The 25,793-nt window shown below is 49.7% G+C and overlaps 1 protein-coding gene across 1 annotated transcript; it reads right to left on the bottom strand.

Moving 5' to 3' along the window:
• Window positions 1–1,402: 1,402 nt before the first annotated feature.
• Window positions 1,403–24,765, bottom strand: LOC104298674 (beta-1,4-galactosyltransferase 3). Its single transcript, XM_054163472.1, has 6 exons — window positions 24,481–24,765; window positions 10,662–10,897; window positions 9,315–9,505; window positions 7,952–8,074; window positions 3,912–4,016; window positions 1,403–2,056 (listed from the first exon to the last, which is right to left on the bottom strand). The coding sequence occupies exons 1-6, from the start codon at window positions 24,716–24,718 to the stop codon at window positions 1,915–1,917; spliced, it is 1,035 nt and encodes a 344-aa protein (XP_054019447.1). The 5' UTR covers window positions 24,719–24,765; the 3' UTR covers window positions 1,403–1,914.
• Between the last annotated feature and the right edge of the window lie 1,028 nt (window positions 24,766–25,793).

The raw sequence follows: 25,793 nt of genomic DNA, 5'->3' as shown, positions 1-25,793 counted from the left end.
AGTTCAAGGGCATGAGATTGAACACATCCAAGTTCCAGGTTCTGCACCTTGGCCACAACAACCCCATGCAGTGCTACAGGCTGGGGTCAGAGTGGCTGGAGAGCAGCCAGGCAGAGAGGGACCTGGGGGTACTGGTTCAACATGAGCCAGCAGTGTGCCCAGGTGGCCAAGAAGGCCAATGGCATCCTGGCTTGCATCAGGAACAGTGTGGCCAGCAGGAGCAGGGAGTTCATTCTGCCCCTGTACTCAGCATTGGTTAGGCCACACCTTGAGTCCTGTGTCCAGTTCTGGGCCCCTCAGTTTAGGAAAGATGTTGAGTTGCTGGAAGGTGTCCAGAGAAGGGCAACAAAGCTGGGGAGGGGTTTGGAGCACAGCCCTGTGAGGAGAGGCTGAGGGAGCTGGGGTTGCTTAGCCTGGAGAAGAGGAGGCTCAGGGGAGACCTTACTGCTCTCTCCAACAACCTGAAGGGAGGTTGTAGCCAGGTGGGGGTTGGTCTCTTCTCCCAGGCAACCAGCACCAGAACAAGAGGACACACTCTCAAGCTGTGCCAGGGGAGGTTTAGGCTGGATGTTAGGAAGAAATTCTTCATGGAAAGATTGGCCACTGGAATGTGCTGCTTGGGGAGGTGGTGGAGTCACCTTCCCTGGAGGTGTTTAGGAGGAGACTTGATGGGGTGCTTGACTGCTTGGTTTAGTTGATTAGGTGGTGTTGGGTGAGAGGTTGGACTTGATGATCTCCAAGGTCTCTTCCAACCTGGTCTATTCTAGTCTAATGTTTAAGAATTCCCTGACAAAAGGCAACTTCTGCTTACCTTAACATTGAAGAATGGCCTTCTAGGGGGTAGACATGTTATTCTAACTGGAAAGGAGACTGAAGTTTTAAGTTGTAGGGAGTGAAGGGGAGAGCTGCAGCTGTTTCAGAGAGCAGGGCATTCTGGTATCTACTTGTAACATGCAAAAACCACCTTGTGTCATACTTGCAAAACAATGAGGCTGGGGCAGCAGTGCTGCTGACTGACTTTATAGAAGACAGACACCAGAAGGGGGAAGGTTTGGGGCAGGCTGTGTCAGTCTCAGAGTCAGGTAAGTACAAAACCATTCCTTCCAGGGGCACAGCTCCCCTCTTGACATGTTTAAGTTTTTCCTCCAGTATTCCGTTTCTCAGAAGTATTTTCTGTTGGAGACAGAGCAACCTTGAAAGGTAATGAAGGTTTGAACTGAAAAACTGGGCTGATGTCCCTGCTTTGAGCAGGAGGTTAGGCTAGGTGACAGCCTTAGGCCACATCCAGCCTGAATTACCCAGAACTACACAAGCCCCACATTTTGACACCGAGGGATCAAGCTAGAAATAAACCCAAGGCCTGAGTCTCTATTTCTGTATAGTCAAAGGCAACTTTCTCCTTTATTTATACTCTTATTAACTATTCTGGCACTCTTAACCCAAGCCTGTAAGTTAACTTATTTTAGTCAAGATTCACAAAAGGTATTTACAGAACTGTTAAATGGCTTCAACACTTTCAAAACACAGCCCTTGAGAGGCCCATCTGCCAGCATGGCTTGCATCCCAATGAACACTTAAGCACACAAAGCAGGACAAAGTTGCCCAGCTATGGAACACATCTCCCTGAAAACCTGGGTCACTTACTGTCAAGGGAGACTTTCAGCCCTTGAGGGCGACCTCAGTAGTTAGTTGCACAGTGCTCTGGCAATTTCAGAGCAAGTCACAGTCTGTTTATCAGCTGTCACCCTAGTCCTGAAGCCTTTCCTTCCCACTCTTAAAACTGGCAGAAGAAAAGTGAACTGCATGAACAACACCAGGGTTGGGCTCAGGTGCTGCAGGCTCCACAACAGGAGGCTGAGTGCAAACACACACATTGCCCTGCTGAGACCCAACTCTGCTTTTGTTGCAATTCTCTCAAGAAAAGGGGGGAACATAGCCAATGTCCACAGTGATGTTGGTGTAAAGAGGATGCTTCCTCCTGGAAAGGAGCTTGAACTCCAAAGAATTCATCCCATCATCTTTCCATGTCTTTCTGGTGTTGTGGCGGGGAGCAGGCCTGAAGGAGGAAGAAAAGCTGCAGTTAGCTAGAAGAAGAAAGGTGATGAGAGCAGCTGAAGCTGCAGATCAAGGACTTCCCCAGAAGGCTTAACAGAAGAAAGCTACTAGCAGAGGAGCCCCAAGAAAATTCTTCTCACCTAACACAGACTAGAGAGAAGGCATTTCATGAGTCTACACAGCTTAGAAGAAATTCATACTGAGTATTCTAAACAAGGGACAACTTGGACTGACAGGAAGTCCAGTGCGGTGCCAACTGGGTGCAAAAAGCCCCCAGTGAATCTGGCAGCAGTTTAGAGAGACCTGGGAGTGCCACAGAGAGGCTGGCAGCAACAGTGTACACAGGCTGCTGGAGGTAGCTTGTAAGGGAGGGTTGTTATGGAAACCTGAGTTTTGAGATGACAGGGAAGTCAGCACTGTTGGGAGGAGAAGCTGCCACCAGCACTTGACCCAACACCCTCCTCCAGCTTTTCCCTGTAAAACTGGGTCTTTGCTAAGGTAACTCACAGCACCTGCTTCCTGTCTTCAAACTAACACACAGCTCTCTACTAGTTTCATGGCATGCTGTAAATCCAGACAGATGGGAGAGCCAGGTTTTATTAGAGGGAAATTGTAAGGAAGTGCCTCTTCAGAATGAACTCTCCCTGTTGATAAAGCAGGCAGTATCTTTTTAGGGGTAAAGTTTTATCTCCTTAATCATCTGATACTTAAATCTGATAGGAGTGAGCTCCCTAGCTAGCCCAAATCCTTAACAGGAGGAAACTAGGAGAAACCTGGATGCAGTAGAATAGAATAGGATAGACCAGACCAGGTTGGAAGAGACCTTCAAGATCATCACATCCAACCTATCAACTAACCCAACCCACCTAAACAACTAAACCATGGCACCAAGCACCCCATCAAGTCTCCTCCTGAACACCTCCAATGATGGTGACTCCACCACCTCCCCAGGCAGCACATTCCAATGGCAAATCACTCTCTCTGTGTAGAACTTCTTCCCAATATCCAGCCTAAACCTCCCCTGGAGCAGCCTGAGACTGTGTCCTCTTGTTCTGGTGCTGGCTGCCTGGGAGAAGAGACCAACCCCCACCTGGCTACAACCTCCCCTCAGGTAGTTGTAGAGAGCAATAAGGTCACCCCTGAGCCTCCTCTTCTCCAGGCTAAGCAACCCCAGCTCCCTCAGCCTCTCCTCACAGGGCTGTGCTCCAAACCCCTCCCCAGCTTTGTTGCCCTTCTCTGGACACCTTCCAGCAACTCAACATCTTTCCTAAACTGAGGGGCCCAGAACTGGACACAGGACTCAAGGTGTCACCTAACCAGTGCAGTGTACAGGGGCACAATGACCTCCCTGCTCCTGCTGGCCACACTGTTCCTGATACAAGCCAGGATGCCATTGGCCCTCTTGGCTGCCTGGGCACACTGTAGGCTCCTGTTCAGCTTACTGCCAACCAGCACCCCCAGGTCCCTCTCTGCCTGGCTGCTCTCCAGCCACTCTGACCCCAGCCTGCAGCTCTGCATGGGGTTGCTGTGGCCAATGTGCAGAACCTGGCACTTGGATGTGTTCAATCTCATGCCCTTGGCCTCTGCCCATCTGCCCAGCCTGTCGAGGTCCCTCTGCAGAGCCTCTCTACCCTCCAGCAGATCAACTCCTGCCCCCAGATTGGTGTCATCTGCAAGATGATGAACTCCAGGCCTTGGGAGGCTTTTTCAGCAGCCACCCTGAAGTAAGAGAAAACCCCAATGAAGCAGGAAAAAGTGGTGGCATTTAAGTCAACTTTCTGAGGAAGATCATGGCAACAGTCAACCTGCAACAGGGCAAAGGGTAGCCTCCTAACTGCCAGCCCCAGAAGTGTTACCTTCTCCAAGGATGTTGTCCCTCTGCCTGGTCATTGTAGTCCATCACTTTGTAGCGTCCCAGGTGAGGTGAGGTCCGGACTATCTTCATTCCTGCTAACTGGATTCTGTAAGACAACAAACAAAATGCTTGCTTAGGCACACAGGGGCTACTTGGAGGCTTAGTTATGGCAAAGTTAAAGGTGATTTTCAGTGTGAATGCAATCAGAACAAAATGGAGAAGCTGACAGGAGTGAGCTCAATGCCACAGTGCTGCATTCTGTTCTCTAGTAGCTTCTGACTAGGCTTTGGCTAGGAAGCTCCCATCTGCAGCTTGCTTTGCCAGGGTACAAAGAGCTGGGTACAGCAAGCAGGGAATGAACCATTCTGCCCCTGTGCTCAGTAATGGTTAGGCCACACCTTGAGAACTGTATCCAGTTCTGGGCCCCTCAATTTAAGAAGGACCTTGAGACACTTGAACGTGTCCAGAGGGCAACAAAGCTGGGGAGGGGTTTGGAGCACAGCCCTGTGAGGAGAGGCTGAGGGAGCTGGGGTTGCTTAGCCTGGAGAAGAGGAGGCTCAAGAGGAGACCTTATGGCTCTCTACAACTGCCTGAAGGGAGGTTGTAGCCAGGTGGGGGATGGTCTCTTTTCCCAGGCAACCAGCACCAGAACAAGAGGACACAGTCTCAAGCTGTGCCAGGGGAGGTTTAGGCTGGGTGTTAGGAAGAAGTTCTTCCCAGAAAGAGAGATTGGCCATTGGAATGTGCTGCCCAGGGAGGTGGTGGAGTCACCATCACTGGAGGTGTTTAGGAAGAGACTGGATGGGGTGCTTGGTGCCATGGTTTAGTTGATTAGGTGGTGTTGGGTGATAAGTTGGACTCAATGATCTCAAAGGTTTCTTCCAACTTGGTTTATTCTATTCTATACAGAGCATTTGAGAACAATTCCCAGGACTCTGACAGAGCAGCAGTATTGTTTTCACTTCCTTGTAAGAGCAGAGCCCTTACTGCCTAGAGGTGCATCAACTACACTTAGTAAAACCCCAACTGAACCCAAACCTGCAGCTTGTGAAAGCAAGCCAGTCCTGAGTTTCAGCTCCAGATTAAGGCCCTCTGAGCAATAGCCTGATTAGAGATCAGGCTTCATTAAAGATTAGTGATAAATACAGGCACCAGACCCCTAGCTGTGAGCTGCTCAGCTGCATGACAGAGAAGACAAAAGCACCCTGCAGGCTCAGAATTCCAGAAGAGAGTTGCTAAGATCAGCTTTTGGGGGTGACTTTCAAGCACCCCCCTGCTGACGCCATCTCCGTGGGTCTATGAACAACAAGCACCTGCCAGGGCGCCAGGGCCAGCAGAGCTCTGGTAGCACAGGGCAGCTCTTGTGCAGAGAACATTCCTGGGCAGGAAGGAATGAGTGTTTGCTCAGCTGAGGTTATCTAACTGGCACATTTGCACCATCTGATTACCTTCTGCTGAGATCTGGTAGAGCAGCAGGCTGCACTGAAGCAGGAGTGTTACAGAGCTGAAAAGGTTTGCACATCTAAGAGGCATCACAACACCACTTCACTGACAGCGAGACACACTTACTTCAAACTGAGTTTTAGACAAGGTTCCTTGTTTTCTGAACAGAAGCTTACTGTACCTTCAAAGCAAAACCACTATCCTAGCTTTGCTGTTAAGAGTTTTTCCATTCAAGATTGAACTGGAACCATTATACGAAACAGAATAGAACTGAATTAGCCAGGTTGGGAATGACCTTTGAGATCATCTACTCCAACCTATCACCCAACACCATCTCATCAACTAAAACTTGGCACTAAGTGCCTCATCCAGTCTCTCCTTAAACACCTCCAGTGATGGTGACTCCTCCACCTCCACAAGCAGCACATTCCAATGGCCAATCACTCTTTCTGGGAAGAATTTCTTCCTAACATCCAGCCTAAACCTCCCCTGGTGCAGCTTGAGACTGTGTCCTCTTGTTCTGGTGCTGGTTGCCTGGGAGAAGAGACCAACCCCCACCTGGCTACAACCTCCCTTCAGGCAGTTGTAGAGAGCAATAAGGTTTCCCCTGAGCCTCCTCTTCTCCAGGCTAAGCAACCCCAGCTCCCTCAGCCTCTCCTCACAGGGCTGTGCTCAAGGCCTCTCCCCAGCCTTGTTGCCCTTCTCTGGACACCTTCAAGTAACATTAACACAGGAGTGGTTCCAAGTAGTGTTCTCTTCTCATTGAAGGTCAATTCTGCTGTTTGCTAGGACTAACATTTCCCAGTTCTGAAGTTCTGGATGAGGCTCTGGCCAACCTGATCTAGTGTGGGGTGTCCCTGCCCATGGCAGGAGGGTTGGAAGTGGATGATCCTTGTGGTCCCTTCCAACCCTGACTGACACTGTGATAATCCCCAGTGTTAAGTTTTCAGAGGAGCAACAGATGATTTACTTCCCTTCCCAAGGCTAGTTTGGAATCTACAGAACATACTTGCCATGAGAGGATTGTGTAAGGCAGTGCACTCCTACTTGTGACTGGCATGACTCTTTACCATGGCACTGAAAACCACAGTACTTGCTGAAGTTGTACTAAGAACAGCTGAACAGACCCACAATTGTTGTGCCTGATGTTAAGCTCTATTTTCCTGGCATTCCATTCCTTTAGTCAAGGCTGAATGTCTGAACAATCACACACCCTTTTAGTTAGCTTTCTCTGAAAGGAGGAGGAATTCAGTGGTAGAAAATCCAACTCCCAATTCCCAGCAGAATGCTGCTTTGTAAAAGACTCCTGCAGGCCTCCAGCAGAAGGTGCCACCACAACTGTCTAAGTTATCACACTGGGCAACACCAAAAAGCACACAAGGCCTTCATTGCCAGTTTAGTTTTGTAAACTGCTGGTGATCTTGCCTCAGTCCTGGATGATGAAGGTGCACATTACAACTGTAAAGCTGAACAAAGAAAGATGTTGAGTTGCTGGAAGGAGTCCAGAGAAGGGCAACAAGGCTGGGGAGGGGTTTGGAGCACAGCCCTGTGAGGAGAGGCTGAGGGAGCTGGGGTTGCTTAGCCTGGAGAAGAGGAGGCTCAGGGGAGACCTTATTGCTCTCTACAACTACCTGAAGGGAGGTTGTAGCCAGGTGGGGGTTGGTCTCTTCTCCCAGGCAACCAGCACCAGAACAAGAGGACACACTCTCAAGCTGCACCAGGGCAGGTTTAGGCTGGATGTTAGGAAGAAGCTCTTCACACAGAGATTGGCCATTGGAATGTGCTGCCCAGGGAGGTGGTGGAGTCACCATCCCTGGAGGTGTTTAGGAGGAGACTTGATGGGGTGCTTGGTGCCATGGTTTAGTTGATTAGGTGGTGTTGGATGATAGGTTGGACTTGATGATCTCCAAGGTCTCTTCCAACCTGGTTTATTCTATTCTACAGCCATGATTTTGTACTCTAAGAATCTGCCTTAGGCAGAGTACCTAGAACTAAACTCATTATACTCCTTTCTGTAGTCTGTTGCTGCCATGGCAACTAAGTACATGAAAAAAGCCATCAGATCTTGCTATCAGACTTGCAGCAGCACACAGGCTTCTCCATCACCCACTACTGCAGACAGAAGTTTGAGTTCTTTCATTCCAAGTATTGGTGATTAGGTAATACCTGGAGCAACCCAAATGCACTTAACATCACTTAAATTCCCAACTGTCTGAGAATTGCTAAGTACCCTCTTGGTTTTCTTATTCACCAGCCTTGCAGATTCCTTCCCTCCCTTGGGGCTGATAATGTCAATGGAGTCAGCTTGTCAGCTATTGGTGATTATAAGCCCTTGGATGCACTCCAGAGTGAGGGGAGGCCCAAGGATATGAAGTAACATTCTGCCCTCCAGAGTCTGAGGAACACTTTGTCCTCTCAGCACACAATGTTTGGATTCATAGGTTCTGAGCATCTTCTGACATTAATCAGCAGTGTTTTGGACTCTAATGACACCACAAGCACACAGAAGGACAGCATCTTAGCTCCTCCCTTAGGGTAATGCTCCCTGTCTCACCAGCCAGTCTGGTTCTATTTTAAGCCTATTCTGTGCATGATTACCTTGTAGCAATGTCATCATTTTCACCACCACTGCCCCAGTATGTGTTTGGAAAACCATTCATCTTCATGTAATGGTCTGGAGTCAGAGCAGATACACCTCCAAAAAAGGACTTGTATGGCAGTCTGAAAGAGAAAAGCCAGAGAAAAAGGGGGAGAAAACCCCCCCACATTAATAATGCAGGCTAATATGCTAATACCAGTCCCCCACAAACTAACAATGGGAGCCAAGTCACACATCCATTAATTGTGCACCTGACAGACATTACCATGACAATGCCAACCTCCCAAAATAGCAACACCAGTGTTGTTCCCAGCATGTTCCATTCCCTCCATCATTCCCCACCCCCAGCCTTTCCCCTCCAGCACACCAAAGTAAAGGTGGGTTTAAAATTCCCATTTTGGGGCAGTTACAATTACCTGCATCCTCTCACACACAGAATCAGAGAGGCAAGAAGGTTGGAAAAGACCTCAGAGATCAGCAAGTCCAACCTGTCACCCAGCACCTCCTGACTAACTAAACCATGGCAGCAAGTGCCACATCCAGTCTCCTCTTGAACACCTCCAGGGATGGTGACTCCATCACCTCCCTGGGCAGCACATTCCAATGGCAAATCTCTCTTTCTGGGAAGAACTTTCTCCTCACCTCCAGCCTAAACTTCCCCTGGCACAGCTTGAGACTGTGTCCTCTTGTTCTGGTGCTGGTTGCCTGGGAGAAGAGACCAGCCCCAACCTGGCTACAACCTCCCTTCAGGTAGTTGTAGACAGCAATAAGGCCTCCCCTGAGCCTCCTCTTCTCCAGGCTAAGCAACCCCAGCTCCCTCAGCCTCTCCTCATAGGGCTTGAGCTCCAGACCTCTCCCCAGCCTCATTGCCCTTCTCTGGACACATTCAAGTGTCTCAAAGTCCTTCTTAAATTCAGAGGCCCAGAACAGGACACAGTACTCAAGGTATGGCCTAACCAGTGTGGTGTACAGGGGGTGAATGACCTCCCTGCTCCTGCTGGCCACACTATTCCTGATGCATCTCCCACATGACCCAATAATCCAACCCTATACTTAGGAAAGGCAAACAGCAATCAGCCACACATTTGCAAAGCTGAGCTAACAGTGGAATTGCAGGCAAGGAACAGTTCAAGGCTGCATGCTTAGGCCAAGAACACCTTGCTCTGGGGAGGTCACTACTGCAAAACCAAACAAAAACCACCCTTCAAGGTTGTCTCTTTCACTGCCCCCATAGATAGTTCCATGCAGAAAGTGCAGCAGTGAGAATAGGATCCTAGAATGCATCAGGTTGGAAGGGACCCTGGAAAGTCATCTTGTCCAACCCCCCTGCAATGAGCGGGGAGAGCAGACAGAGGCACTTACGTGTACTGGAACTTATCCATGGCACTGGCCATATGCTTGGGATAGTGCTCATCACAAACATAGAGGTTGTAATCATTCTCAGGCACTAGATTGACATCGTGCAGGAGGAGGCAGTCCCAGTCTTCATCCTTCAGGGCTTCCCGGACACCAACATTCAGCAGCTTGGCTCTGTTGAACGTGCCATTGCCCACCTGCAAGAGAAACCTGCATTTCTCCACCAAAACCACAGAGGTGCTAACCCTCCATTGCAAGTGATGTCAGTAAAAAACCCCACCCTATCCCAGAATAACGAAGCAATTCTGCCCCTGCACTCAGCACTGGTCAGGCCACACCTCGAGTCCTGTGTCCAGTTCTGGGCCCCTCAGTTTAGGAAGGATGTTGAGGTGCTGGAAGGTGTCCAGAGAAGGGCAACAAAGCTGGGGAGGGGTTTGGAGCACAGCCCTGTGAGGAGAGGCTGAGGGAGCTGGGGTTGCTTAGCCTGGAGAAGAGGAGGCTCAGGGGAGACCTTCTTGCTGTCTACAACTACCTGAAGGGAGGTTGTAGCCAGGTGGGGATTGGTCTCTTCTCCCAGGGAACCAGCACCAGAACAAGAGGACACAGTCTCAAGCTGTGCCAGGGAAGGTTTAGGCTGGAGGTTAGGAAGAAGTTCTTCATAGAAAGAGAGATTGGCCATTGGAATGTGCTGCCCAGGGAGGTGTTGGAGTCACCATCCCTGGAGGTGTTTAGGAAGAGACTGGATGAGGCACTTGGTGCCATGGTTTAGTTGATTAGATGGTGTTGGGTGATAGGTTGGACTTGATGATCTCAGAGGTCTCTTCCAACCTGGTTAATTCTATTCTATTCCATTCTTATTGCTCTCTACAACTATCTCAAGGGAGGTTGTAACCAGGTGGGGGTTGGTCTCTTCTCCCAGGCAACCAGCACCAGAACAAGAGGACACAGCCTCAAGCTGTGCCAGGGGAAGTTTAGGCTGGAGGTGAGGAGGAAGTTCTTCCCAGAAAGAGAGATTGGCCATTGGAAGGTGCTGCCCAGGGAGGTGGTGGAGTCACCATCACTGGAGGTGTTCAAGAGGGGATTGGCCGTGGCACTTGAGACTGTGTCCCCTTGTTCTGGTGCTGGTTGCCTGGGAGAAGAGGCCAACCCCCACCTGGCTACAACCTCCCTTCAGGTAGTTGTAGAGAGCAATAAGGTCTCCCCTGAGCCTCCTCTTCTCCAAGCTAAGCAACCCCAGCTCCCTCAGCCTCTCCTCTAGTTCCACAGAAGAAGACTCACACACCTCCGTCAGAACCTAACCCATAACTAGGGGAAGCTCAGCAACACCACCAGACAGATCTTACTCAGACTTACCTGCTGAATCAAGTAGATGCTGTAACTGAGCTGCTGGCGCTGCAGGAAGGGGTGGATGTAGTAGAGCAGGTGGTGCAGGTACTTCTGCTGGTTGCTGTAGGCCACCAGGATGGCTGATTTGTAGCGAGCCAAGCAGTGCGGCGGTCTGTAGCGGCCGCCCGCCTGAACAAAAGGATTCTTCTTGATGATCAGCCTCTCACTAGGGAGCACCCTGAAGGTGATGGTTAATGGACCAACTGTGAGGAGAGACAGGAAAAAAGAGACAATTAAAAAAAAAAAAAGGAAAAAAAAATAAAAATCAGTGCTGTTTCTCAGCTGTCCTCCCAAGTGATCAGGTTGTCGACATACGTTTGCTACCGAAGGCAGCAGCCCTACCCCAGAACAGCCAACAGCACACAGCATGAATTCCACCACTGACTGCTGGTCACCTTCTCATGACTCCACACCAAAGGGTGTTAGGCTCAGCACAGAATCACAGAATGAACCAGGATGGACCTGGTTTGGACCTCAGACCTATTACCCAATACCTAACACCTCCTGACAACTAAACCATGGTTCCAAGTGCCACATCCAATCCTTTGTTGAACACCTCCAGGGATATATAGAATCATAGAATCAATAAGGCTGGAAAAGGCCTCAGAGATCATCAAGTCCAACCTATCACCTAACACCTCCTGACAACTAAACTATGGCACCAAGTGCCACATCCAATCCCTTTTTGAACACCTCCAGTGAGGGTGACTCCACCACCTCCCTGGGCAGCACATTCCAATGGCTAACAACTCTTTCTGGGAAGAACTTTCTCCTCACCTCCAGCCTAAACTTCCCCTGGCACAGCTTAAGACTGTGTCCTCTTGCTCTGGTGCTGGTTGCCTGGGAGAAGAGACCAGCTCCCTCCTGTCTACAACCTCCCCTCAGGTAGTTGTAGACAGGAACAAGGTCTCCCCTGAGCCTCCTCTTCTCCAGGCTAAGCAACCCCAGCTCCCTCAGCCTCTCCTCACAGGGCTGTGCTCCAGACCCCTCCCCAGCTTTGTTGCCCTTCTCTGGACACCTTCCAGCAACTCAACATCTTTCCTAAACTGAGGGGCCCAGAACTGGACACAGGACTCAAGGTGTGGCCTAACCAGTGCTGAGTACAGGGCACAATGACCTCCCTGCTCCTGCTGGCCACACTGTTCCTGATGCAGGCCAGGATGCCATTGGCCTTCTTGGCCACCTGGGCACACTGTAGACTCATGTTCAGCCTACTATCAACCAGTACCCCCAGGTCCCTCCCTGGGAGCTCTCCAGCCACTCTGACCCCAGCCTGTAGCACTGCATGGGGTTGTTGTGGCCAATGTGCAGAACCCAGCACTTGGATGTGTTCAATCTCATGCCCTTGGACTCTGCCCATCTGTCCAGCCTGTCGAGGTCCCTCTGCAGACCTCTCCTACCCTCCAGCAGATTAACTCCTGCCCCTAGCTTGGTGTCATCTGCAAATTCCCTGATGGGGGACTCAATCCCCTCATCCAGATCATCAATAGTGATATTAAAGAGGATGGGGCCCAGCACTAATCCCTGGGGGATGCCACTAGTGACTGGCTGCCAGCTGAATGTGGATGATCTCTAAGGTTCCTTCCCTCCTAAGCCATTCCAGCATTAATTAAATGAACTAAGAACAAGCCTTCACCTAAATCACAATGAAAAGCTGACACATGACAGCTTTAAGCAGGACTCCTCTGCAGGCCACGCTACTCAAAACATTTGTTTGCATCAAGAGCCTGAGAGACCAGGGTTTGGTGGCTTTGCTTTGGTTTTTAAATAGTTAAGACAGACCTTCTTTATCATTCAAGCTCACATTTAATGCTACAGCAGGCATACAGCAAGTTTTCAGGAGCTGGGAAAGTAAGGCTGCCTCTTACACAACTGAAATGAAGTATTCTCTCTAAAAAATCCAAACAATGCAGCTCAAGAGAAGGAGAGCAAATATTTAGGCCCAGTTTTTAGCAGCTTTCATTTGAGCTGGGAAAGGAAGTCCAATGTAAGTATTTAAGCAGGTGAGTCCAGAAGATAGCTCCTTGTAGCCCATCCTCCCTTCAAGTGTCTGCTACGATTCGAACCACAACCAGCGGAGCCTCTGTTCACCCACATCCTGTTTAACTGACACAGAAGGAAGCAACAGCCTTCCACTGCTTTTTTGGGTTGGGTTTTCTTATTCAGTAAAAGTGTCCTTTCCCTCCCCCACCCCCTCTCAAGGAACACTCATAACAGCATTTCCTGATCTGAACAGTGACTGATCCCATTTCTCATGCTGCCCAAAATGCCTAGAATAGAATAAACCAGGTTGGAAAAGACCTTCAAGAGCATCAAGTCCAACCTATCACCCAACACCATCTAATCAGCTAAACCATGGCACCAAGTGCCTCATCCAGTCTCCTCTTAAACACCTCCAGTGATGGGGACTCCACCATCACTAACTACTGTGAATAGAATAGAACAGGTTGGAAGAGACCTTTGAGAACATCAAGTCCAACCTATCACCCAACACCATCTAATCAACTGAACCATGGCACCAAGTGCCTCATTCAGTCCTCTTAAACACCTCCAGTGATGGTGACTACCATCACTAGCCACTGTGAATAGAACAGAATAGAACAGGTTGGAAGAGACCTTTGAGATCATCAAGTCCAACCTATCACCCAACACCATCTAATCAACTGAACCATGGCACCAAGTACCTCATTCAGTCCTCTTAAACACTTTCAGTGATGGTGATTACCATCACTAGCCACAGTGAATAGAACAGACCAGACCAGGTTGGAAGAGACCTTTGAGATCATCAAGTCCAACCTATCATCCAACAGCATCTCATCAACTAAACCATGGCACCGAGCACCCCAACAAGGAATCCCACTTCACAGGTTGGTTTTGTTGGTGAGTTGGGTTTTGGTTTGTTTTTGAAAGGAAGACCTGAATTTTGCTGGTCAGCAAGCTCCTGCAATAGCTGTCTCTGAAGCATCACTTTTCAGTCCTTCCTGTGGCATCTAAAGCACCACACTCTGGTGTGCAGTGCTGTACTTTTGCAACAGGAACAGCAAAGCAGTTCTTCAGAGAGCCATAAATCTAGGTCACACTCACAGTTAGCATGTTGTGGTCTTATTACCTACTTCTATGCAGTCTCCTTTTAGACTAGAAAAAAGGAAGAGCATTTTTACAAGGATGGTGAAACACTGGAGTGGGGTGGAGTGGAGTGGAGGGAACACTGGAGTGAGGTGGGGTGGAGTGAACACTGGAGTGGGGTGGAGTGGAGTGAACACTGGAGTGGGGTGGAGTGGAGTGGAATGAACACTGGAGTGAGGTGGATTGGAGTGGAATGAACACTGGAGTGGGGTGGAGTGGGGTGGAATGAACATTGGAGTGGGGTGGGGTGGAGTGGAATGAACACTGGAGTGAGGTGGATTGGAGTGGAATGAACACTGGAGTGGGGTGGAGTGGGGTGGAGTGGGGTGGAGTGGAGTGAACACTGGAGTGGGGTGGAGTGGAGTGAACACTGGAGTGGGGTGGAGTGGAGTGGAGTGAACACTGGAGTGGGGTGGAGTGGAGTGGAGTGAACACTGGAGTGGGGTGGAGTGGAGTGGAATGAACACTGGAGTGGGGTGGAGTGAACACTGGAGTGGGGTGGAGTGGAGTGGAGTGAACACTGGAGTGGGGTGGAGTGGAGTGGAGTGAACACTGGAGTGGGGTGGAGTGGAGTGAACACTGGAGTGGGGTGGAGTGGAGTGGAATGAACACTGGAGTGGGGTGGAGTGGAGTGGAATGAACACTGGAGTGGGGTGGAGTGGAGTGGAATGAACACTGGAGTGGGGTGGAGTGGAGTGGAATGAACACTGGAGTGGGGTGGAGTGGAATGAACACTGGAGTGGCGTGGAGTGGAGTGGAATGAACACTGGAGTGTGGTGGAGTGGAGTGAACACTGGAATGGGGTGGAATTAACACTAGAATAGAATAAACATATGGAACATGTTGCCCAGAGACATGATAGATGACCCAACCCTGGCAACATTCCAGGTTAGGTTGAACACAGGGCTTTGAGCAACCTGATGTAACAGAGGACATCCCTGTTCCCTGCAGGAGTTGGCCTAGATCTTTAAAGGTCCTTTCCAACCCAAAGCATTCCACAACTCCATTCTTTTTCCTGCCTTTCAGAGCACCATGTTTCGGTCCAGCATTGGTTTTAACATGGTGAATTATGTTGCTTTTTAGATTTATGAAGTCCCTGATTAGCAGGTCATTTAAATGAAGCAGCATTAACTGCTGATTTGATGTCAGCTTGAGCATGCTAAACAAAAAAAAGAGAGGCAATTTGAATGTAAAATTTCAACTACAGATCACTGCTCCAAGGGAAAAAATATAGCAAAGAGAATTACTCCCTTCTGTTGTACCACTAAGGCAGGGCTTTGTTTCCTCTCATACAACCAAGGCTCTTTGTATTGCAGAGTAAGATTCTGGAGCAATAATCCTTAAATTAAATAAATACAATCAATCAAACCTAAATTTGGACAGAAGAGATGAGTAATGTGTGCAATAGTTTCTCCCTTTCCCCTTTTATGCCCAAGCATGTGACTCATGAGGGTAACAGCTGCATTTTTCAGGTGTTTCAAGATGGCACATTCTCTCCAGAGATGCCTGGCTCCATACCTCAACAACTCAATCTAGTATGTGCCAAGGAAGCACAGGAAAAAGGTTAGCCTGTGACTTACAGCCCCAAAACCTCTGGCTGCCCTACATTCACAGTACCACAGTATCACCAAGGTTGGAAGAGACCTCAAAGATCATCAAGTCCAACCTGTCACCACAGACCTCAGGACAAAACCATGGCACCAAGTGCCACATCCAATCCCCTCTTGAACACCTCCAGGGATGGGGACTCCACCACCTCCCTGGGCGGCACATTCCAATGGCTAACAACTCTCTCTGGGAAGAACTTTCTCCTCACCTCCAGCCTAAACTTCCCCTGGCACAGGTTGAGACTGTGTCCCCTTGTTCTAGTGCTGGTTGCTAGGGAGAAGAGACCAACCCCTTTCTGGCTACAACCACCCTTCAGGTAGTTGTAGACAGCAATGAGGTCACCCCTGACCCTTCTCTTCTCCAGGCTAAGCAACCCCAGCTCCCTCAGCCTCTCCTCACAGGGCTGTGCTCAAGGCCTCTCCCCAACTTCGCTGCCCATCTCTGGACACGTTCAAGAGTCTCAATGTCCTTCTTAAACTGAGGGGCCCAGAACTGGACACAGTACTCAAGGTGTGGCCTAACCAGTACGGAGCACAGGGCACAATGACTTCCCCTGCTCCTGATGGCCACACTATTCCTAATGCAGGCCAGGATGCCATTGGCCTTCTTGGCCACCTGGGCACACTGCTGGCTCATGTTTAGGCAGCTGTCAATCAGCACCCCCAGGTCCCTCTCTGTTTGGCAGCTCTCAGCCACTCTGCCCCCAGCCTGTAGCTCTGCCTGGGGTTGCTGTGGCCAAAGTGCAGCACCCAGCACTTGGACTTGTTGAATGCCATCCTGTTGGACTCTGCCCATCTGTCCAGCCTGTCAAGGTCCCTCTGCAGAGCCCTTCTGCCCTCTAACTGACCAACATCTGCTCCCAACTTGGTGTCATCTGCAAATTTGCTGATGACTGACTCAATCCCCCCATCCAGATCATCAATGAAGATGTTAAAGAAGATAGGGCCCAGCACTGATCCCTGGGTGACACCACTGGTGCCTGGCTGCCAGCTGGATGTGGCACCATTCACCACCACTCTCTGGGCTCAGCTCTCCAGCCAGTTCCTAACCCAGCTCAGAGTGCTGCTGTCCAAGCCAGGGGCTGACAGCTTGGCCAGCAGTTTGCTGTGGGGGACGGTGAAATTCTAGGGCTCTCAGGTCTCCTTCTTGGCCAGCCAAGAAAAGGCTAATGCTCTCTACTCCAATTAAATCCCAGATGTGAACAGAGCTGGAGCCAATAGGGAAAAATAAAACACAGCTTTGGGAAAGGAGGAAAAACCCTGCCTGGACATATTAGAAAGCACAGGATGCCACTTCAGACAGAGTACAGAATCAACACCCTGATGGATCCAGGCAATGTCTCCTTAGTTCAGTTCCTGAACTCTTTTTGTGCCTGCATCATCACATTTAATTAAATGGAAATCTTGGTGTGTGGAGTTCAACCTCACAATTCCCTGTCTGTATTGTTAGCTGATGCCCAGTGACAGCATGATCCCTGCTTGCCTTACTTTCTGGCCAACACATTTCACTGTCAGGGGGATCTATTGACACTGACCAGATCTAGCTGTTCAGGAAGAAATTACATGACTTCTAAGCCCTTTGCTGCACAATTAGAGCCAAAAGCTATAACTGAACTGAGTCCAAACAGAATAAGCAGAACTTTCACAGACTAAACAAACAGGAAGGGCAGCATGAATTAATATAATAGAATTAACCAGGCTGGAAAAGACCTTTGAGATCATCAAGTCCAACCTATCACCCAACACCATCTAATCAACTAAACCATGGCACCAAGCACCCCATCCAGTCTCTTCCTAAACACCTCCAGTGATGGGGACTCCACCACCTCCCTGGGCAGCACATTCCAATGGCCAATCTCTCTTTCTGTGGATGAGGGGATTGAGTCCATCATCAGTAAATTTGCAGATGACACCAAGCTGGGGGACAGGAGTTGATCTGTTAGAGGGTAGGAGAGCTCTGCAGAGGGACCTTGACAGGCTGGACAGATGGGCAGAGTCCAAGGGCATGAGATTGAACACATCCAAGTGCCAGGTTCTACACATTGGCCACAGCAACCCCATGCAGTGCTACAGGCTGGGGTCAGAGTGGCTGGAGAGCAGCCAGGCAGAGAGGGACCTGGTGGTACTGGTTGACAGTAGGCTGAATATGAGCCAGCAGTGTGCCCAGGTGGCCAAGAAGCCCAATGGCATCCTGGCCTGCATCAGGAACAGTGTGGCCAGCAGGAGCAGGGAGGTCATTGTGCCCTGTACTCAGCACTGGTTAGGCCACACCTTGAGTCCTGTGTCCAGTTCTGGGCCCCTCAATTTAAGAAGGACATTGAGACACTTGAACATGTCCAGAGAAGGGCAACAAAGCTGGGGAGAGGCCTTGAGCACAGCCCTGTGAGGAGAGGCTGAGGGAGCTGGGGTTGCTTAGCCTGGAGAAGAGGAGGCTTAGGAGAGACCTTATTGCCGTCTACAACTACCTGAAGGGAGGTTGTAGCCAGGTGGGGGGTGGTCTCTTCTCTCAGGCAACCAGCACCAGAACAAGAGGACACAGTCTCAAGCTGTGCCGGGGAGGGTTAGACTGGCTGTTAGGAAGAAATTCTTCATAGAAAGAGAGATTGGCCATTGGAATGTGCTGCCCAGGGAGGTGGTGGAGTCACCAACACTGGAGGTGTTTAGGAAGAGACTTGATAGGGTGCTTGGTGCCATGGTTTAGTTGATTAGATGGTGTTGGGTGAGAGGTAGGACATGATGATCTTGAAGGTCTCTTCCAACCTGGTTTATTCTATTCTATTCTACCTCAGTGAGAAAGTGCAGTACCACACACCACATTAATAGAGTCACATTGGTATGATTCCACCACTGTTTGGCAGGGGGAAAAAAATGAAGGCAAAAAAAGCAAAGGCAGATTGACAGCTTTAATTTAAGCACTGTTTGCTAATGGCAGAACACAACACTGCCTCAACTGCAGACAAAAATAAAGCCCAGCATTGCCATCTTTATACTTCCCTTCAAATCCAAGAGAAGAAACTCCAGTAGGAGAGCACCAATTAGGAAATGCAGCAGGAGCAACTCATTACCACACCAGATGGTCACAGTCATGCAAAGGTTATGAGAGATGGGAATGAAAGGGAGTAACTGCTGTAAGAAGGGCTGGGACAAAAACTCTTCCATAGCATGAGTAAATTGCAACAGCAGTTACAGTCAGAACATTCAACTATTAAAGTCACAGAATCACCAAGGTTGGAAGAGACCTCAAGGATCATCAAGTCCAACCTGCCACCACAGACCTCATGACTAAACCATGGCACCAAATGTGACTCCCTGTGGCAGAGCCATGCAGACACCAGCACGTACACTAGCCATGTGTGCTGGGCTTCCACAAGTAACCTCTAGCATCTCATCTTCAGATGATTTAGTGCACACAGGCTGCTAAGGGTCTTTCAAAGAGGAGAGCCAGGAGCAGGATCACATCACACTATGACTTTACACAGGACAGAGAGATGTCTTCAGTTCAGGAGGCTCAGGGAACTACTGGAGAGAGTCCAACAGAGGGACACAGTGACAAGCAGGGGACTGGAGCACCTCTCTTACAAGGAGAGGCTGAAAGACCTGAGGGTATCTTATCAATGCTTACCAACATCTAAAGAGTGGAGGCCAAGAGGATGGGGCTGGGCTCTTTTCAGTGGTGCCCAGTGCCAGGACATGGGGCAATGGACACAAACTGGAAGGTGGGAGCTTTCACTTGAATTGAGGGAAAAACTTTGCTGTGAGGGTGCTGCAGCATTGGACCAGCCTGCCCAGAGAGGCTGTGGAGTCTCTCTCTCTCTCTGGAGACTTTCAAAACCCATCTGGACTCAATTCTGTGCAACCTGCCCTAGGTGAACCTGCTTTGGCAGAGCAGTTGGATGAGACAACCTTCAGAGGTCTCTTCCAACCCTACCATTCTCCAGCCCATCACCAGAGACCTCATGACTAAACCATGGCACCAAGAGCCACATCCAATCCCCTCATGAACACCTCCAGGGAGGGTGACCTCAAGGGCCAAACCAACCTGCTCAGCACAAATCATTCATCAAGGCACCTCTTAAAAGAAAAAAAAAAACAAAGAAGAAAACCTGAGTCTTTATGGCATGAAGCTTCTTCCTGGTAAATGAGAAACCACCCAATTTGCATGCAATGTTAGAAAGTTAGACTTTGAATTCAACTACTACTTCGTTATGATTGAACGGGCACACCTCTAGCATATGAGCCCCTTGGTTTTTTCCAAAGGAGGAGGAAACAGGCAAATGGTTATTTGTTTGGAAAAGACCTTTGAGATCATTGAGTCCACCCTATCACCCAACACCATCTAATCAACTAAACCATGGCACCAAGTGCCTCATCCAGGCTCTTCCTAAACACCTCCTGTGATGGTGACTCCACCATCTCCCTGGGCAGCACATTCCAATGGCCAATCTCTCTTTCTATGAAGAACTTCTTCCTAACATCCAGCCTAAGCCTCCCCTGGCACAGCTTGAGACTGTGTCCTCTTGTTCTGGTGCTGGTTGCCTGGGAGAAGAGACCAACCCCCACCTGCCTACAACCTCCCTTCAGGTAGTTGGAGAGAGCAATAAGGTCTCCTCTGAGCCTCCTCCTCTCCAGGCTAAGCAACCCCAGCTCCCTCAGCCTCTCCTCACAGGGCTGTGCGCCAAACCCCTCCACAGCTTTGTTGCCCTTTTCTGGACACATTCCAGCATCTCAACATCTTTCCTAAACTGAGGGGCCCAGAACTGGACACAGGACTCAAGGTGTGGCCTAACCAGTGCTGAGTACAGGGCACAATGACCTCCCTGCTCCTGCTGGCCACACTATTCCTGATGCAGGGCATGATACTATTGGCCTTCTTGGCCACCTGGGCACACTGCAGGCTCATGTTCAGCCTACTGTCAACCAGTGCCCCCAGGTCCCTTTCTGCAGACCTTTAAGGGAACATCAGTAATTTTGTTCAAAGTATTGATGAAGACACTTAATACAATTCTGTTAAAGCTGTTGGTCACAGAAGGTTCAATGGACACTACCAAGCATTTAAAAAGCAGCAGTAGCCAGCAAGAGTCTAGCTCCTCCAGGGCAGAGATGTTTAGCAATTACACATTAATTCTTGCTCCACAGTCCTGGAAGAACCAAGACACTGCAGCTCCAAGGAGGCTGGGAAAAGACAGATGAGCAGCAAGCTGATCTCACATTCAAATAGTTATCAAAATGATCTACTACATACATAAGTGGGAAAAGTGCTGCACTTCATAAAAGCCCTGATGTGGAAACCATTTAAGCCATTTGGCATTCTTCCACTTCCTTTAGCACTCTTTGGAGTGGACACAGTGACTTATTAGCAGCTCTGAATTGGAAACTGGAGTCCTCCAGAATGGATTTGAAATCTCATTTAATGAAGTTTATGAAATGAACATTAAAAGGCATCCTTCTCTCTGATAGAATGTGCTTCCAAGACAGATCAGTCCCATGAGAGGAGATGACAACAACCAATCAAGGCATTTATGAAGTATTTACATTTCTATTGAGATGCACACATCACATACAAAAGGCAATCATTTACTTCTGATACTTCAAGGGGAAGTATCATTGAGTAAAAGTGAGGCTGTAACAAGAGTGCTCATTTTCCTTCAGCTGAACTTGAATCAATGTTCCAAACGATTTGTGTCTAACAGCAAAAAGGCTTCAGAAGCTCAACCCAAGACTTGGATGCAGCAAAACTTCCACAATTAATTTCCCTCCTTTTTGTTGCTTTTATTTTCCTCCTCAGAGGAAATTAACAGAAATTAACAGAATTAACCAGCTTGGAAAAGACCTTTGAGATCACTGAGTCCAACCTATCACCCAACAGCATCCAATCAACTAAACCATGGCACCAAGCACCCCATCCAGTCTCTTCCTAAACACTTCCAGTGATGGTGACTCCACCACCTCCCTGGGCAGCACATTCCAATGGCCAATCTCTCTTTCTGGGAAGAACTTCTTCCTAACCTCCAGCCTAAACCTCCCCTGGTGCAGCTTGAGACTGTGTCTGCTTGTTCTGGCGCTGCTTGCCTGGGAGAAGAGACCAGCCCCCACCTGGCTACAACCTCCCTTCAGGTAGTTGTAGACAGCAATGAGGTCTCCCCTGAGCCTCCTCTTCTCCAGGCTAAACAACCCCAGCTCCCTCAGCCTCTCCTCACAGGGCTGTGCTCAAGGCCTCTCCCCAGCCTCATTGCCCTTCTCTGAACACATGCAAGTGTCTCAATGTCCTTCTCAAATTGAGGGGCCAAGAACTGGACACAGTACTCAAGGTGCTGAGTTTTGTTTCTGCCTGTAACTAACATCAAGCTTTCATTTAACTCTGAAACACCACATGCAGGCTGATTCCCCGTCCCCTCTGTTCTCAGCAGGGGCCACAGTGAGCAGAAGTGTTGATAAGACCTCACAAATCGAAGTGCACTGATAAGTGTAATTTCACTCTGCCTCCTCCATTGCGTCACTACTCCTTATCTGATGGTTTGCAGCCAGTGCACAGAATTACACCTAGTTTTGTTTGGTTTTCTTTTCTTGTAAGACCAAAGCTTTCTCATTTGGCTCCTTTCAGGACAGCAGATCATAATCAGCAGTGAAACAAGTAGGGTGCAGGCATATTTCTGTTGTGTTTTTTCCAAGTAAAACAAAGGAGCTGGGGTTGTTTAGCCTGGAGAAGAGGAGGCTCAGGGGAGACCTCATTGCTCTCTACAACTACCTGAAGGGAGGTTGTAGCCAGGAGGGAGTTGGTCTCTTCTCCCAGGCAACCAGCACCAGAACAAGAGGACACAGTCTCAAGCTGCACCAGGGGAAGTTTAGTCTGGAGGTGAGGAGAAAGTTCTTCCCTGAGAGAGTCGTTCGCCATTGGAATGTGCTGCCCAGGGAGGTGGTGGAGTCACCATCCCTGGAGGTGCTCAAGAGGGGATTGGATGTGGTACTTGGTGCCATGGTGTAGTCATGAGGTCTGTGGTGACAGGTTGGACTTGATGATCTTTGAGGTCTCTTCCAACCTTGGTGATACTGTAATTCAGTCTAAACCACAAAATTGTACCTTCCCAAAAGAACTGAGGATGGGCTGCTGCTACTGATGACCAGAGACTGCCCCAAGGCCTTTACAACTGGTACCTGTGCAAAAAGGTTCTGTATTATTAGTAGTATTTCAGTATTTACTTAGTAGAGCTGATTCCAAGGAAAATGCTGAGGCATATACCCCAAAGTTACCTGATTTCATCATACATACATACTGCCCATATTTCATTTAACTTCTTCAACAGAGGAAGGAAGGAAAATTAGAATCATAGAATCAGTCAAGGTTGGAAAGGACCACAAGGATCATCCAGTTCCAACCCCCCTGCCATGGGCAGGGACACCCCACACTAGATCAGGCTGGCCACAGCCTCATCCAGCCTGCTCTTAAACACCTCCAGGGATGGGGCCTCAACCACCTCCCTGGACAACCCATTCCAGGGCTTCACCACTCTCACGGTGAAGAACTTCCCCTCACATCCAGCCTGAATCTCCCCACCTCCAGCTTCATTCCATTCCCCCTAGTCCTATCACTACCTGAGATCCTGAGAAGTCCCTCCCCAGCCTTCTTGTAGGCCCCCTCCAGATATTGGAAGGCCACAATTAGGTCACCTCAGAGCCTTCTCTTCTCCAGACTGAACAGCCTCAACTCCTTCAGTCTGTCCTCACAGGAGAGGTGCTCCAGCCCTCTGCTCATCCTCATGGCCCTTCTCTGGACACCTTCCAGCACCTCCATATCCTTCTTGTAATAGGGGCTCCAGAACTGGAGGCAGAACTTCCCAAAAGAACAAGCACTGTTACGTGTTCTCAGCCTAAAAAGGCTTGCCCAAAGCATTCAGCAGTGGTCTCTAACTGAAGCAAGCAACTTCACCCAAGAGTAACCACAGCACTGGCTTTCCACAGTACTTCCACCTGTGAACTGAGGTCGGCCATTTGCTCTCTCTGCTCCACATGCAGTGATCGGCTTTCCTAGAACAGTGGGGCAACTACTAAGTAATGCTTCAAGGTAGACACAAGACTAAGATAAGCTGGAACCTGTTCAATATGGGAAACCAGACAAGGGAACTCACAACACAGTAGCCTAAGCAGATGTCCCCAAAGCAGCTGGAACTGCATGTTTACAGAACTCATCCATTCTTGCCTGTGTGGAACTATTACCAGAGATGCTACCAACAGACCTGGTTTATGGATTTGACTTAACCTTTACTTCATATTTGTCAACTGGTTTAGCAGTTGGATTAATGAGGCCTCCAGGATCAGGTGTAATTTGGTCCTAGCATAATTACAAATTAACCCATGACCAGACCTCTAAGTCTAAAAGAGAAGTTTCTAAGTCTAAAGCACACAAGCATAGGCCAGAAAGAGCACCACAAAGAGCAGGGCGCCGAGTTACAGTCTCATATAAATGATAATTAAAACCAACTTAATCAATTTGTATCTTGGTATTGGCATCATGTACTGTTTTCATTCTTGTACCACCTCCCTGGGCAGCCCATTCTAATGGCTAACAACTCTCTCTATGAAGAGCTTTCTTCTCACCTCGAGCCTAAACCTCCCCTGGCACAGCTTGAGACTGTGTCCTCTTGTTCTGGTGCTGGTTGCCTGGGAGACCAACCCCCACCTGGCTACAACCTCCCTTTAGGCAGTTATAGACAGTTCTCTCCTGAGCCTCCTCTTCTCCAGGCTAAACAACCCCAGCTCCCTCAGCCTCTCCTCATGGGGCTTGTGCTTGAGGACTTGATGATCTTTCAGGTCTTTTCCAACCTTACTTATTCTATGATGCCAAACCCCTACTATTGGAGGTCTTTAGATCAGTAAACTACTTTTCCTCATTAACACCAATAGCAGGGAGTTAATTAACACAAGTTTTGTCAGTGTATTACATCAGTATAGCATTTTTTTCTGGTTAATGGGTAAGTTTTAGAACTACATAACTATTAAGTGCTCAGCTTCAATCGTGTACCAAAGCAACACCTCAAACACTATGGGTTCATACCTACCAAATATCGGTGACTGCACTGAGCAGTACGGCATCGTCTCTTCATTAGGAGCTTGGGTGAAGAGGCTGAGGTTGGTGTAGACATCGTGAGTTTTGGAGTAGTCCAGAACCTGTTTCGAGTCTAAAACCCCACGGAACACATTTGAAGGTGCACCTCGGTAGAGGATCAGGATAAATATCGCTTGGAAGACGAACAGAAAACACAGAAAGCAAGGGCTCTCGACACGAGAGAGGGACATAGCTTATCGCCCATGCTCCGGAATCCGAGCAGCGAGGTGTGGAGCTGCCTTCTGCAGGCTGCCTTTCAGGGCTACATCGCTGTGCGCGGAAGATCTCCACCTCCTCTTCAAACTTTCCGAGGCGGCAGCGTACTCTCCTAACACGGCTTCGCCAGGGTGCTTCGAGCCAAATCCGTTCTCGCTACAAGCTCTGCAGAGCGGGCTTAAGGAGGGGGAAAGCCGTTCCAGGATACCCGGAGGGGGTGGAGAGGCAGGGGGAGGGGAGGGGAAAGGGGGGCAGCGGCACAGGCGCAGCTCCCGTTCTCCCACACCCCCTTTACGCCTGCCGCCGGACGGGCCCTCCGAGAGAGCCCCAGCGGCGGGATGCCGGCGGCTGCGGGGGACTACCGACCGCACGGGACCGAGCGGCACACCTCCGGGCCGGGGCTGGGGAAACCGTGTGTGGGGAGGCAGCCAAACTCGCCTGTAGTCATCCCCCGCGCAGGGCAAACCAGCTCTCCCCTGCTCCGCCCCAGCTCGGGGTAGGGGAGGAGAGAGTCCTCACCCCGCCGCGCAACTGCCAGGCAGCGCTGAGGCCGGTTACCACGCAGCCTCAACCGCCACCACAACCCGCGCCCGTCGTTCCCTTGCGTTGGCGAGACTACAGCTCCCGGCATGCAACGCGGAGCAGGGCACAGCCCGCCCCGGCCCTGCCGCCGAAGGGCATTCTGGGAAAGGTAGGCCCCGGGCTCTCCCCAGCGCCAGGCGCTAGCACGGCCCTCAGACAGGGCGGCCGGCGACAAGCGGCGCTGTGGGGTGGGCAGAAGGGTAAGGGTGGATGCTGATGGGTGCCGCTCTTCCAGGCGTAAATTAGTTAAAGGACTGATCCAACATCAGGAAAAAATTCTTTACTGAGAGAGTGGTGAGGTGTTAGAACAGGCTGCTCAGGAAGGTGGTGGAGTGGATAGGATAGGATAGGATAGGATAGGATAGGATAGGATAGGATAGGATAGGATAGGATAGGATAGGATACAATTAACGAGGTTGGAAAAGACCTTTGACATTATGGAGTCCCACCTATCACCCAACACCATCT

Source organism: Dryobates pubescens, chromosome 8 (assembly GCF_014839835.1).
Source record: "Dryobates pubescens isolate bDryPub1 chromosome 8, bDryPub1.pri, whole genome shotgun sequence".
Taxonomy (NCBI): Eukaryota; Metazoa; Chordata; class Aves; order Piciformes; family Picidae; genus Dryobates; species Dryobates pubescens.
The sequence above is the reverse complement of the archived record's forward strand: the minus strand, read 5'-3'. Positions and strand labels throughout refer to the sequence as shown.

Coding starts and splice junctions, on each gene's coding strand:
- LOC104298674 (XM_054163472.1), bottom strand. CDS start 24,718: ATGTCCCTCTCTCGTGTCGAGAGCCCTTGCTTTCTGTGTTTTCTGTTC. Junction 10,898..24,480: donor AGTGCAGTCACCGATATTTG/GTAGGTATGAAC, acceptor CTCTCCTCACAG/TTGGTCCATTAACCATCACC. Junction 8,075..9,314: donor ATGGATAAGTTCCAGTACAC/GTAAGTGCCTCT, acceptor TTTCTCTTTCAG/ACTGCCATACAAGTCCTTTT.